Consider the following 13,896-nt stretch of genomic DNA (forward strand, 5'->3'; position numbering starts at 1 on the left):
CAAAAAACTGTAGAAAGCGAGTTTCTGGTAATAAATCATGCGGAAGGAAAAAAAAAATAGAATAAGTATACAAAATTGGAGGAATGTAGTTTTTAAAGACATTAGCACACTAACAATTACTTTAGAAGGACAACTTTGATTCTGATTCTTTCCTATAACTCAGCACTCAGCTTTAGAGCACGACCGTAGAAACGACAGCAAACATGTAAAAACATGTTCATAGTGTAGAGCAGCTGTGTAGCATTTTTAACTAAAGAGTAGGCTCTGTCCTGCAGGTCTTGCTCAGAAAGATGTGCAAGTCAACGCTTGAAACACCGAGCTATTATCTGCCATTCCCACAGATGTTCCTTCAAATGACTATCAAGATTTGGGAATAGATTCCACTTTTTGAGCACAAGTGAGACTCCTACAAATCTCAGTACACATGAAAACAACGCACCTGTTCTCAGAAAAAAAAATATTTGATTATTGATCTCAGATGTTTTATTATTCAGCCTGTCCACTTTTGCTGTACCTTACATTTATCGTCCCTTGAGGGAATCCTGACTTCAGTATTCACTCAAATTATCTCAAAAAGAGCCGAGTAAAACAGCTTAACGGCCTAGTTTTTTCAGAACAAGAGAACAGTAGAGCAGAACCACAGCCCTGCAAGGCCCCTGGTCTTGCAACAGACTGCTGGAATGACCCCCTCCTACCCGCCAGGAGAAGATTTATTAAATAACCACTTCCTTCCACAAACAGCACCTTTTGGCAGATTGTTCTTATACAGCCCCTCAGCAGCGATGGTCTCGGTGATGTCAACGTTCCAGTTTTCAAACATTAGGCAAATACTGGGTATTACAGAAAATAAATATTTTTTTTTTCTTTTAACAGAAAGTAAATTATTTTCCCTACTATGCTATCTTCTAGGAATTTCAAAATGCATTTCCAGCCTCCAGACTGAACTTCTCTATGGGAGAGGAAGAGGCATCTTGCAGAAGAGGAAACACAAACCTCAGCAACAGTTTGTCCACGTTACACCAACAGTCAGTGACAAAGCCAATATGCCAACGGAGAATCCGAGGAGCGCAGAGCCCGCGTTTTGTGTTATTCGGCCGACCCAAGCAGTTCCCTGTGCTCTGCAGAGGCGTCTGTCATCCTGCTGAGCTGCGCTGACTCAAAACATTACCATGAAAAGCTACCCTCACAACGTGGCCACGATGTACTCAAATTTGGGAGCTCCCAAGAAGTAGTTGCGAATGCCAAAATTTTAGGTGGATTAACAAAAATGATTACACAAACGTATGTGTAATCTGCACAGCTGTTATTATGTATTTTGCAGAGACATCTGGATTCCCAGTTAAATGACTAATTGTACTATGATGAACTTCCCAGTTCCATTTTGTTCCGGGCAGCACATAAATCCTGTCACTGGGGAAGGCACGCGCCATTCAATCCTAACGGCTTATATTCAGGAATGAAATCTTATTCTACCATTTTCAAACCTCCTGAACTCTGCATATTCAAAACGCTCCAGTTATCTCTTGCACCGGCAGGTGTATCCAACCTCAATGGGTAGCATTTTGTACAAGACCTCTCTTTTCAAATTCTCTTTCAGATTTCTGAGAATCTGAAGAAGTTGCACTCTAATGAGCTGATAATCCTTACCAAAAAAAACCCCAAATGGTTTGTCTTGCTTTTCTGTTGCTAAATGACTAGCTATGCACTGTCACATCAGAAAACTAGCTCCACCATTAGCAGCCTTGTGAACAATTTTCCTTTTGAATCGCTAGACATGAAAATTCACCTTCAGTACTGGAGCAACAGAATCACAAATTAAAGTTAATAGGACAATTATTACTAATCTGCTTGGATTTCTTGTCTAGTCTCTGCTACAGAACTTCACCCCACTGGCTCTCAAGACTCCTGACACTTCTGGACAAGCCACAACTTCTCTTTGGTGAAAACAGTTAACTTGATTAAAAAACTCTAACCGATAAATCCCAATTGTTAATTTCACAGATAAAAGAACAAAGAAATACTTTCCAGTCCTTCATCTATCTTTATGTTCAAGCCAAATGTGAATGCAATTCTGTGTTAAAGGCAATGCATTGACTTTTAATTTCAATGCATGCTTGCCCTTCTCCAGAGAAAGTCTGAGGCAGAGGAGGAGTTTCCAATGAAAGGCACAAGAAAAAATACCTCGTCCTTCCTTCAGAGCGTTGCAATGAGGGAAAAGTTCAACATTAAGATAACACCTTGATGTGTAGCTTCCCTAGCTTCTGGTTTAGGATTTGCCTTACCAGGATATTTCTAACAGCAGAGGAAAATGATCTGATGGGTAGCAAGAGAAGTTGCTGAAAAACGTAAAAAAGCTAATCTTCTAGGGCCAAAATCGCAATCAGCTTTCCCGTTCTGTCAATCTGCACAAGAGAGCACCTCACATGCCTATCGTGAGGCTGAGAAGCACCAGGTGTCGTCTGATGCACAATGTATTCACTTGACAACAAAAGGGCACTGTCTAGCAATTACAACTCTCTATTTTTGTGTAAGCCCTGAAAAGCACATCTCCATTATTTAAAGCCAAGTCTGCAGAAGACAAGGGCCGCCCCAGCACGGGCCGTTCTGCAGCTGCGCCTACAAGCGACGTGGTGCAAAGTCCCAGACTATCTGCGGGCGGAAGGCAGCCCATCCTGAAGCCCGAGCAGACTGACGGGTTCTCTGAACAACAGAAGACAGCAAGGATGCGCTTAAAGGACAAAACGATGCTAAATGCTTCACAAGTGAGATTTTTTTAAAAAGGAATCAGTATTTGCTAACCGACCTGGGTAATGCAGAGCCAAACCCAGGATTTATCTAGTCTCTGCAAGATACAGATCTTGTCTCAGAGTACAGCACAGTATTTGCTCTCTGCCACCTCGTAAGCCAAAGCAGTAATCCTCCCGCGCTGCAGATATTATGCTATTTGCACACCTGTTGTAAAAGCCTAGAACAAAATCACACGCAATTCCTTCTCATGCTTTAACTGGGCTGGGAAAAGGGGATGTGTTTACATTGAGCTGCAGACTGAACGTTTATTTCGTATACCACAATAGTCATGAGGAAAATTAACCTTTTCACCAGCATCACATGTAACCATGGTGATACGAGCTGATTTCAAGTTTTGTTTGATGAGGCTCTGGCACTTCAAAGCCAGCAACGTACCGCGGCCGCTGCCGAAGGCCTCTCCTGCAGGTAACAACACACGGCCTGGTGAAAGCAGCGCCAGTTGGGTTGCTTTTTATGCACGTTAGTGATACTTCTAACTTTAAATAGACTTGCATGCTAGATGGGCAGATTTACTTGGTACACCTTGATAGGTACTCAGCTGAAGTACATAAAAAAACAACAGAAAAATGGGGTAAGCTAATATCAGAGTCACAGGAAAAGGAGGACAAACAGGTAACTGAGGTTTGTTTCTGAAATAGCATCTTATATTCTACAAAAGTACTACGTCTGTAGCAGAAAAGGACATTTTTTTACGGGACAGGATAATATTTTGGAAAAGTTTCAAATATATATACTTGAAAAAGGAATATTTAAAAAATCAGAAGGGGAGGGTGGGAGAGAGAGAGAGAATGAATTACCTAAGAAATGGGAACCTCCTCAAGCCTCGTTAGCCGAGATGCTCATTTCTCTAAGCACCCAAACCAAAAAGCAAGCTTGCTTTTCCATTCTTTTTCCAGACACATTGCTAGTATCAGGGGAGGGTTCCAGGGAGGTTCAACTTTTGCATGTTACACAACTGAATTAATGGAATATGTATTATATATAAAAGCTGTTATATTAAATGAAAAAAAAGAAAGAATAACAAATCAATGATACTTACTCCTGTACTGACAAGAGACAGCATAATTCTTTCATTTAAGGCTAATGTTTCTCCTTGCTTCATCTTGATTCTCTTCTTATCTAAACATTTCATTGCATACCTGAAAATATTAACCATTCAGAAAAAGCACCAGAAAAAATTTCCTCCTATACTCAGTATTATTCACTAGCAGTTATGCCATGCGTATTTACAGTATCCTGTAAGCAAGCTCTTTAAAGACTTAAACCTGGTACCAAAAACATCATTACATGACTAAACAAGAAAATCTCCAAAATCTCACAGAATTAAAGCATTTTCAACAGAAGTCTCCTAACAGAGAAATGTGCTTTAACAAATAATTCCATGTCCAAACAACCACAGTGATCCAGGAATTACATATCATATGCCAATTTTTCAATATCTACAAGCAAGGATTTGCAGTATGAACTAAATAACAGAGACCCTATTACACTTCCATTTAATTCTAACAGTTTCAACTCTACCAGGAAAGTAATATCTTGAACACATGCTGAGGTTTGGTTTTTGGTTTTTTTTTTCCTACTCAAAAGAAAGGTCAGATAAACACAAGAAAGCTTTTTTAATCTTCTACCATCTGTATTACACAAATTAATAAAATTTTGCTCAGAAAAGAATGTTACCCTAACAACCATCAAAAAAAAGCAGGATATAATACAGTCTGTGGATACTTTTTCAACACGTTAGGTGAGCCTACTATTAGAGAACAGCTGAGAAGGACGCGTGTGTTCCTCCATACAAGATTTTTAGACGTGGGCAGCCATGGATTTTTAGGCCATTCGTTTTAAAATATGCTCAGGAAAACACCACGTTACAGCACTGCATCAACGCTAATCAACTGCCTACACTGTGACAGCTCCATACAGAAACAGGGCCTCGTATCACCTTCGCTTTGCACTCCCTAAAAAAGCCACGTCATTCCTTGCCATGCATGTGTTGTGAGTGGGGGAAGAGTGAGCGTGAACATACTGGAATTTTAAGTTTCCAAAACAAGGAATATATTCACAGCACGTGCTCTTGCCGAGAAGTCTGTAAACGATGACGATAAATAACATTTGACACGCTACCCTTTATTAATGCTTTGACACCACTGATCAAAGTGAATGACTGGGGCCGTTTAAGGCTGATCGAAATCAAGTGTCTCATTCTTACATCGAGTTGCGTGCTCAAAAAGCACTGCTATCCCTCCCCCTTTGGCCTGCTTTCTGCATTGTACGTCTGGCCCCTATTTAGACGTCCTTGAAGGAGGTGATGTGAAAGAAGCCTCAGGTGTATCTTTGTGGGTTAGTGAAACACCGATGGCATTTACCTTAGAGGGGTGGCTTCCCAAGCTCCTTGCAGGCAGTAAGTGCAGCAGAGGCAGCCATCTAGAGTGGACGGGATCTGGATTAGGGACGGGTAAACAGGTTTGGATTAAGAAAGAACTAAACCAAACCTCTACCCAGAAACTGAACCTAATCTAAAGTTTTCCTTCAAATTTGAAAAAGGTTGGTTTTCCCACATTTCACTTCTCTTTACTCTACTTATAGCTGATAAAAATTGTCCTTTGCTTCTCTTGCTAGTCCCAAGGTTTATCCACCTCCTGCCAGAGCAAAACTCAGACACGAAAATGAGGGGGAATCTGCAAACTCCCTCTTCAGGGTGGACACCTGCTTAGTGTGGCTCAAGCTAAACAAAATGTTTATTTTTGTACATGAACAAATTAATTAATTGTACATGGACAAAAAAGTACCAAAGTAAGAATAAAGACAGTATTGTTAGTAATAGTATTAATACTTGAGGTCACTGCAAAAATACTGAGCATGATAGCAACATTAAGATGTCTTCCACTTGTTAATAGCTCAAAAGTTTATTATTTTCAAGGATGCCAAGCACACACAATTGCCAGTGAAGCCAGCTGTAATCGCAGAGACTTGGCACTGCAAACATGCCATGCTTACTTAGAAGAGAGATGTGTAAGGATGGTCCCTGGACTAAAATAGTTAGGAGAAAAGCAAGATGAAAGGGGGGTGGAGGTGGAGTGTAAATAAAGAAATAAATAGATAGATATTGAGAACAATTTTTTAAATCAATGCCCAGATGTTCAAAACAGGACATAATGGGACAATTATGCCTAGAGATTGAAATCTGTTGATTAGGAGAAGTGTGTGAATGGTAAGACCAGAAAAAGAAAAAACCACACGGGTTGATCTTGGAGTTTCCACCAAGAGCTCTGTTAGACAGAATTTCAACACTGGAACTATATTCTTCCAAACGTAAGCAGGGATCACTGCTGTCGCCAGTGAAACGTGCTCATCAGGGCAATTACACAAATCTGGAATACCATATTCAGAGTCTGCCCAGGCACGACCCTACAGATTGAAGAGCACTGAGGTCATATTCCTGTGTCATCCTCCAACCCTGCGTCAGCACCAGCGACGTGATGCGCCTTGTTGCGAGAAGAGCAACCTTCGGCAGACGAGAGGTAACACCTCACAGAGTCACCACGGCTTCCACAAGAACATCGTTCTGCACTGTCAGGCTCTGATCCAGGAAATCATTTAAGCACATACTTAATTTTAAACACAGCCTCCATTAATTTTGACAAGACCATTTAAATGAAGGATGTGCTTAAGAGCGCTGCTAGACTGAAGCCCCACTGCATGGCACATAACAGGATCAAATATCAAACTAAGCTTGAAGATGATCCAGAAATCAGAACCTCTTGGGATAAAATTTAATTACAAAGAACTATACAGTAATGCGACGCTGCCTACCAGCGATTTTGTAAGAAATGACTGGAAGGATTTCCTTACTAGTTCAGAGTTTACAATTACCTCTAAAATAAAGTGTGTATATACTCACATTTTTCCAGTGTCTGCTTTTCTGCAACCGTACACTTCACCAAATCCCCCTCTTCCTATTATTCTATGTACACTGAAATCATTCATGGTCAGCTGTAAATGCAAAAAAACAAAACAAAACCAGACTTCATTTTTCAGTACTAAAAAACTTACTGTAAAAACATCTAAATAATCTATTAATGTGTTAAGAGACTTAACTATTGTAATTCATATAGCATTCACTGTTTTGCGAAAAGGAGCCCCTTATTGTTTATATTTCAACATACTTGCAGGCACTACAGTCTGAAGAATAAACAAGACGAATGAGGCTGTTGTTGCCAAAGACCAACAGTCTCATTCATAACGCAGCCTGCAGAAGAGGAGGGCTGTTTTTACAGACAAGGTTGGAAAAGCGCGGTGCAGAGGGACAAAAGCAGGGGCCGAGGTAAGGGGTGCTGGGGACAACGTCAGAACCGTAGTGGGGAAAGGAGACAGACGGTGGCGGGGGCTGCTAAAGAGCAGCAATTCTGGCAGTTCGGCTTCTTTCAGCTATTATAAAAATCAAAAAGCTATTAACTCGAGACAGGCAGAAGGGACATCCAGAAAGGAATCGTTAGGAGTGTACGTCTAAGAATAGAAGAGCAGATCAGTAACATTCACCGTACTCCTTAATAAGGCCTTTCAGAAGCAGTATTCAAAACTGAACATTTTCTTTCCTGTATCAGCCTTTGACAAGATAAATATACTTGTAAGTACTTACATGAATATTTAGTTCTACGTTTTTCCATTGACAAAATCTAGTAAACTTGTCACTGTAGGAAAAAAAGTTTAAAAGTTGTCTGAGACTACTGTGTAAAGTATTATAGAAAATGTCAAGACTTATATTTAAAATAAAGTTTGCGCTAGGGCATGTTGTGCTATTTAGCAAATGACAGCCTTCCTTTCAAACAATTGTAATCTTACCCCCCCCAAGAAAAACAATTACTAGGCAGTGCATACTTAATATTTTACATCCTTATAAGAGAAAGATATCAGATAACCTTGTCCCTGTAATTGTAAGTACTCAGTATGTCCTCACATCTCTCTTTCAGATGGTTTTTAACTTTTTAAAAATCTAACTAAGTTTGGAACTAACAAACACTTAAATTACATAAAGAGAGAGATAATTATAAGAAAACAGAGGCAGCTCGATTTGTGTTAACGAACCTCCGTATACCCCAAGGAACATTTTAAACTCATTTTATGTTAAAATAGGAAAAACATTAATAATACCACAAGCTGTTGCCAAAAAGAATAGTTTCTCATTTCTACATAAATCATTAAGTATTTATTTTCAGAGTAAGAAATATTAATTCTATGGAGGCATTTTTACAATTATTTCAGTGTGACTGCAGAATAGCACCACACCATTTTATACAGCGTATTTGACGGTTGTCAAATGAGAGCCATACCTTACAGACCCTGCACGCAAGAGCAGTTCCATTAAGGTTACGGGGCTGCTCAGCTGAACTAGGTCTATGCCTTGTATCCTTTACTAGACCTTTTCTGCTTAATTGCGAGGTGTCCAGATACAAACCAGAATGCCTGGGTCTTTCAGTCACGCACAAGAGATGGTTACTCATGGGAACACCCCACAAGAACATAGCTCTGCATTTTTAAACCTTTAAGATCAAACTGCAATCTATTATTACTGCTACACGGAGCAATGGAAAAATCTATCATCTTTACAGTTTTTTCCATGCATACATCTTGACCTTAATCATGATATACAACAAAGCTAGTCATTTGCAGAAGCTTGCAGATAATACACTATTAATTAAATGAAGTTTATTAAACATTTTTAGCCTTACTTTACAGCAATACTTAAGGGACCTGGCTTCCTGCTACACTGGGTAGAAAGTTCAGATAATATGTCATGTTCATACCTTTCCATAAATTTTTGAAATATTTTTCCTCGAAGACTATCACAAATTTCTTCTATATATGGCTAAAAAGGGTTAAGAAACACAATTAGTATTTAAGCATACAACAAACTGATTATGCAATACTACCCATTACATGTAACTCACGTTGGCCCTATATAACTACAGCATTTACTGTGTTTTCCTTGAAGAAGGCTCAGTGAAGCATTTAAGCTTCATTTAGCTTTTGGAATCTGAGCAGGTGCCCTGAAGTCAAACATAAAATATTTTCACGAGCTAAGAAACCTTAAATGTTTGCCTTGGGGGGGGCTGTATGAAACCTGTGTAAAGCACCTGTCTATGGACAAGAAGTGTGGCAAAATGATCCCAGTACAGTTCTTTTCTCAAATATATTTAAACACGATACATGGTCACTCCCATGGAGTGTGACTTCCCAGAGCTGCTGCCACGCTTCATCTTTTTGGTGCTTCTCTCCTCTCTGTCCTTACTATGAAACCAGCACCTTCAATTCACAAGTGACTTTTTCAAGAGAAATACTGTCTCTTGATGTGTGATGGCATGCAGCGATCTGAAATCCCAACCCAATTAGCGGCGAGATATAACTCAAGCAATGTAGTTACCAATTTGTCAGTTCACCTAATTGAAACATTAAAAGCAGTTCACTGAGCAGTAAGAAAAATCAGGCAGGGGCAATCTTCACATTTTTGTAATATATAAAAATACGTAAGATTTACATCAGAGACATTTAAGCATATATACACTCCCGTGATTGATGAGGTTCATTATGTGCAAAACCACACTGGGTTAATGCACCTAGCTACAGAAGTTAGCGTAATTCTGAATTTCTTGTCTTGTATCGATGTGTATTAGAGCTATAACAATAAAAAAAAATATTTCCCTTTTCATTTCTTTATTTTCTAAAGTAAATAGAAACATAAAAAATGTACAACTTTGCAAATGAGCCAGAATACCACTTATATTTACATTCAAATGGAGGATATGCAAATCCCGTACTTTCTTTTAACAATTCAGAATTTTAGAAAGTTTAAAAAAAGCACCACAATTTGAATGGTGCAGAAACTGCTGCTTAGAAAGGTAATTTTTGATTGGATTTTGTCTTGTGCAAAGACAGAAAAACATGTGACATGGTACAAATGCTTAATTCCTCACCATCATCAACTAGGAATTAATATACCTTAAAATTAAAGAAAAAGGAAAAATGTTTTCAAAGATTTCACATTACTGAAACATCAAGGCAATTTCTCCACTACGCAGTTTGGTTTATCCTGGCAGGATGCGTATCTTCCTGATGTACAGTGATTTATTCTACATCATTTAATGGCTTAAAATTACATAAATTTAAAAACCATTCTGTTCATATACCAAGGTATAGTTTGCTTTCAAAAATGAGCTTAAAAATATTTTAGATAAGAATAGTAATTTGTCATTTTTATTTGACATAGAAAAGCATTCTAATAACACTACTACAGTGAAGAATATTTACCAGTACCATTTTATGCTGTCTCCTTAAGTAATATGTACAGAGTCACTTACTGTCAAATAAGTGAAGAAAACTTGAACATTCAGACTGTCTTAACCTCACCTGAAAAAGGCTGGCTGGCACTTGTTTCTTGGCTAAATGTGTTTGTACATGATCTACAGCTTGTTTTGAGAAAGGCTTTCGAAAAAGAAAAAAAAAAAGATTTCAAACAGTTGGAAATGTAAGAAGTTCCATTTAAGGTTTACAGCACTGTTGTTCTTTGAACCATATACTAAACACACGAACTTCAGAATGAATGCAATATAGCTTCCTCCAAGTATATTATTGTGAAACATGCAGAATGAGACGGTAAAACAATTATTCTAAAGCGGGAAGGCAGGAGGGGGGAAGGTGGGGAGGAGAAAGGTGAAGATAAAAGGGCGAGATGATGCTCCTTTAACAAATTCATGAAAAACCCCATACACAGGGACAGCTCCAGATACAGCAGTTGACACGGACTTTACGCCACTCCAGAGCCAGTAATGCAAGCTTAACAAAAAATTGCTTGAACCCTTCATCCGAAGAACCATACCACTAGGGTAAAACACATTGAAAATTTTTCTTTAAAATAAGAGCAAATGAAACCGTTAAATACCGATCAACGGGCCACAACTTCAGCAGGAGGAAACGTGTGTTTTCAGTGACTTTAACAGAGCTGCATCTGTCACAACGCAGCCCTGTGCCTGTAACTTACCATACTGCGGCTAAAAAGGGTATTGTCTCTAGTATGAAAGACTGCTTTATGGCCAAAACAAATAGTAATAATCAAAAAATCGCTGCGTGATCAGTTTTAGACAAAATCTCAAACTTTCCTCTGAGCTTTCAGATACCAAAGTTCGACATCCAGACCGTCCTGCAGAGCCCCTGGCAGCTCGCATTTCTTTGAGTTTTTGGGGGCAGGGTTGTTGCTGGATTGGAGGGGGGTGGTTAACGTATGTAGATGTGTGCATGTATATATACACACACCAACTGCACTCATCATGTTTTAAAATAGAGATTTAAAGAAATATAAAACAGATAAACCTCCAAATATTTCCTTTGCATACCACAAAGTGTAATAAAAATTGGCATACACCACCAATCTTTACACCTCATTACTGAAAAAAAAAAAAAAAATAGCATGCTGAATTCAGCCAAACCCAGTCCCACGGACTTCAAACGGAAATCCACAGCACTACAAGTATTTGTAGTAACAATTCCTTCAGCAATAGTCTTAATCCTTCTCTGAACGAAACACCAGTTATTTTGAATTATCGCTGCTGTCAAGCTACTCAAGTAAGGCAAAGAGCAGTGTGAAATTTGGATGATACACACATGTGAACAGGACAGGAGCTCCTTCATTATGTACATGTCGTAAATCTGCCGACTTCGGGTCAGACGCTCATCCTCAGAATCCAGTTTCTCATATTCTTTTATCTGCAATACAAGAGAGAAGGATCCATTAGGTGAGCACATTTCTACTGATCTTCCACTCATTTGGTAAAAACAAAACTTTGGCTGAAGTTTTATTTTACTTTCTTATTTTCTTAATTAAGACTTAAAAAAAAACCACCTGCAATACCATAGTTACAGTTGACCTTAGATTTCCCTCCTAGCTTAGAATTTTTATGCAAGGAAACCGATTTGCTTAAAATTGCTACAAAGCTTTGTTTTCTAAAATTTGAAAAGGACTGAGCTGAAGCAGCATGCTTTCCATCTATCGTCTGCCAGAGCATGAATCCGCGCAGAGGAAGGCAGAAGCGAACTGCGTGAGAGGACTGGGCCGTGCAAGGAGAGCGAGAGGAGCAAACACGCGCAGCAACGTTTCTGAAGGTTTTCTTCCCCTCGACTTCTCCTCTAACACTCAAAAGCGTTGACTCCTTTCTCAGATTATTTCACTCGACACTCTGCACTATCCACAGCACACCAAAACGTGCCCTTTTCCAAGCTCTCGGGGCTAGCAGAAGAGGTGTAATATTATACAGGCAGCACAACCATCGCCTAGTGAGAGCCCTCGCTGCCCGCGCCGCGCCCAAGCATCCTGCTGACAGGCGATTACAGCACGCTAAGTACAGACATCCAAGAAAGAATATTTCAAACATTTCAAAATGTTCACATAGTTGAGCTACATGTTGAATCCTAAAGGTGGCTAGAAAGACAGTTTCACAAAATGCATCAAGTTTCTTCAGGTGTTATCAGTCATAGGAGTTATAGGAGGTCAGTGTGTTCCAGGTGAAGCAACAGCAATCCCATATGGTTAATTTACAGAACAAAACCAGAAAATCAGTTCCAGAAAAAAAAACCTCACCAAGTCCAAGGGTCCTTTGGAGTGTACTTAGGGAAGGAGTTCTTCCAGGACTGACAGAATATAAAAAACATACAAGATGTTTATGGAAAAGTCTTAGCTCTGACCTGCTGAACCTTCCCAGCATCAGCCTGTGAGGTCCCACGGTCCAAATGGACGTACGTGTGCAGGCTTGCTCTGGATCCCTGCACTGACTCAAGAAAACCAAAGCAGAATAAGACCCAGCTGGATTTCATTCAGTGCCTGTTAGAGAAGGAACAGGCCATATCAGAGCTGTCTGTACTTTCAGCCTACAGAATAAACCCTGCGCAAATGATGTACCGGAGCATCTCCTCCTGAGGCAGGGAGAACGTACTGGCTGGGCCTCCAGGGACAAAAAGCACAGCTCCGCTGTTCCCGCCAGCCACGCTCTCATAGCAAGAGCAGCACCAGGGTTAACAGAAAGCACACTGTTGAGGACTTTTAAAAGTAAAGATTTTAAAAACACTTGTTTTGCTTCTATTTCACAATGTATTTTTTTTTCTTCATTCAGAGGCTGCTGCTTTTACAGGATGAGCTGTACTTGACAGCTCTTGAACAGGTCTCCACGTGACAAACCCAGACCAATCTATCTTTGAAGGTGGAACACCGTAATTAAACTCGATATTTTTCTAGCTGTAGCCCTCTTGTTTGCTGACTATGATAAGGCAACAGTTCCACCACGATTTGCCATCTGTGACTACTTCCCCCTTGGTACCAATTTATAATTAAAATGATTCAAAGTATCTTTGCCAAGGAAACATTTTTTAATTAATGCAATGCCGTAAAAATAATTAGAAGTACAGGAGAAAGCCTGATGCATACCATATTGTCTTACTTGAATGCAACCTCCTGCCCTTCAATATTTCTTTTTTTAAACCACCTAACTCCGCACCCAAAGCAGAGGGGTCTCTCGCAGCAGCCCCCCACAGCCACGCTGGCACCAGGTCGGTGTCTCTCCCACCTGCCCTTACAGTGGGCTTTTTAACCATTCAAAGTGCCTTTGCTTTGTAAAGGTTTGAAGAAAAGGACAGCAGGTGACAAAAGTCACCATCGGGGATATATTCCCGGGCAGCTCAGCCCTCCCGAACCCGCTGCCCGATGCCTCTCATCACACAGGTGATGCGATGAGACACTGCTACTATGATCACATTTAACATGCATGCCCAACATATTCACAAGCTAATTTTACATGTTTATTAAACAGAACGTTACTGTACCTTGCCAAAAAAATACAGCGATAGGCAGAGCCAGGAGTGTCACCATTTATAAACATAGCCTGTCTTTGCTAGCAGCAGCTTCCTCAGTGTTGCTCCCGACCCACAGATAACGTACCGCGTCATCGTGGGTTTCAATGCCTCCCTGGCAAACTTCAGCTCAAGAAAAGTGTCTGACAAAGTATCTCTTCAAAAATTGCAATCAGAATGCATTAGTTTTCAAGCACCTAG

At 39.9% G+C, this 13,896-nt stretch overlaps 1 protein-coding gene across 1 annotated transcript in view; it reads right to left on the minus strand.

The window, feature by feature from the left end:
- The window catches only part of GRK3 (G protein-coupled receptor kinase 3), a 78,959-nt gene that overhangs the window by 23,678 nt on the left and 41,385 nt on the right, over positions 1-13,896 (minus strand). Inside the window, exons 4-9 of the mRNA XM_087754472.1 lie at positions 11,461-11,562; positions 10,210-10,284; positions 8,610-8,671; positions 7,445-7,496; positions 6,707-6,798; positions 3,848-3,947 (exon numbers count right to left, since the gene is read on the minus strand). Coding sequence (XP_087610598.1) covers positions 3,848-3,947; positions 6,707-6,798; positions 7,445-7,496; positions 8,610-8,671; positions 10,210-10,284; positions 11,461-11,562 — 483 coding nt within the window. The remainder of the gene's footprint in view (positions 1-3,847; positions 3,948-6,706; positions 6,799-7,444; positions 7,497-8,609; positions 8,672-10,209; positions 10,285-11,460; positions 11,563-13,896) is intronic.

The sequence above is a fragment of the Nipponia nippon genome, unplaced genomic scaffold (genome assembly GCF_047370975.1).
Source record: "Nipponia nippon isolate SJK-2023a ecotype South Korea unplaced genomic scaffold, ASM4737097v1 scaffold_18, whole genome shotgun sequence".
Taxonomy (NCBI): Eukaryota; Metazoa; Chordata; class Aves; order Pelecaniformes; family Threskiornithidae; genus Nipponia; species Nipponia nippon.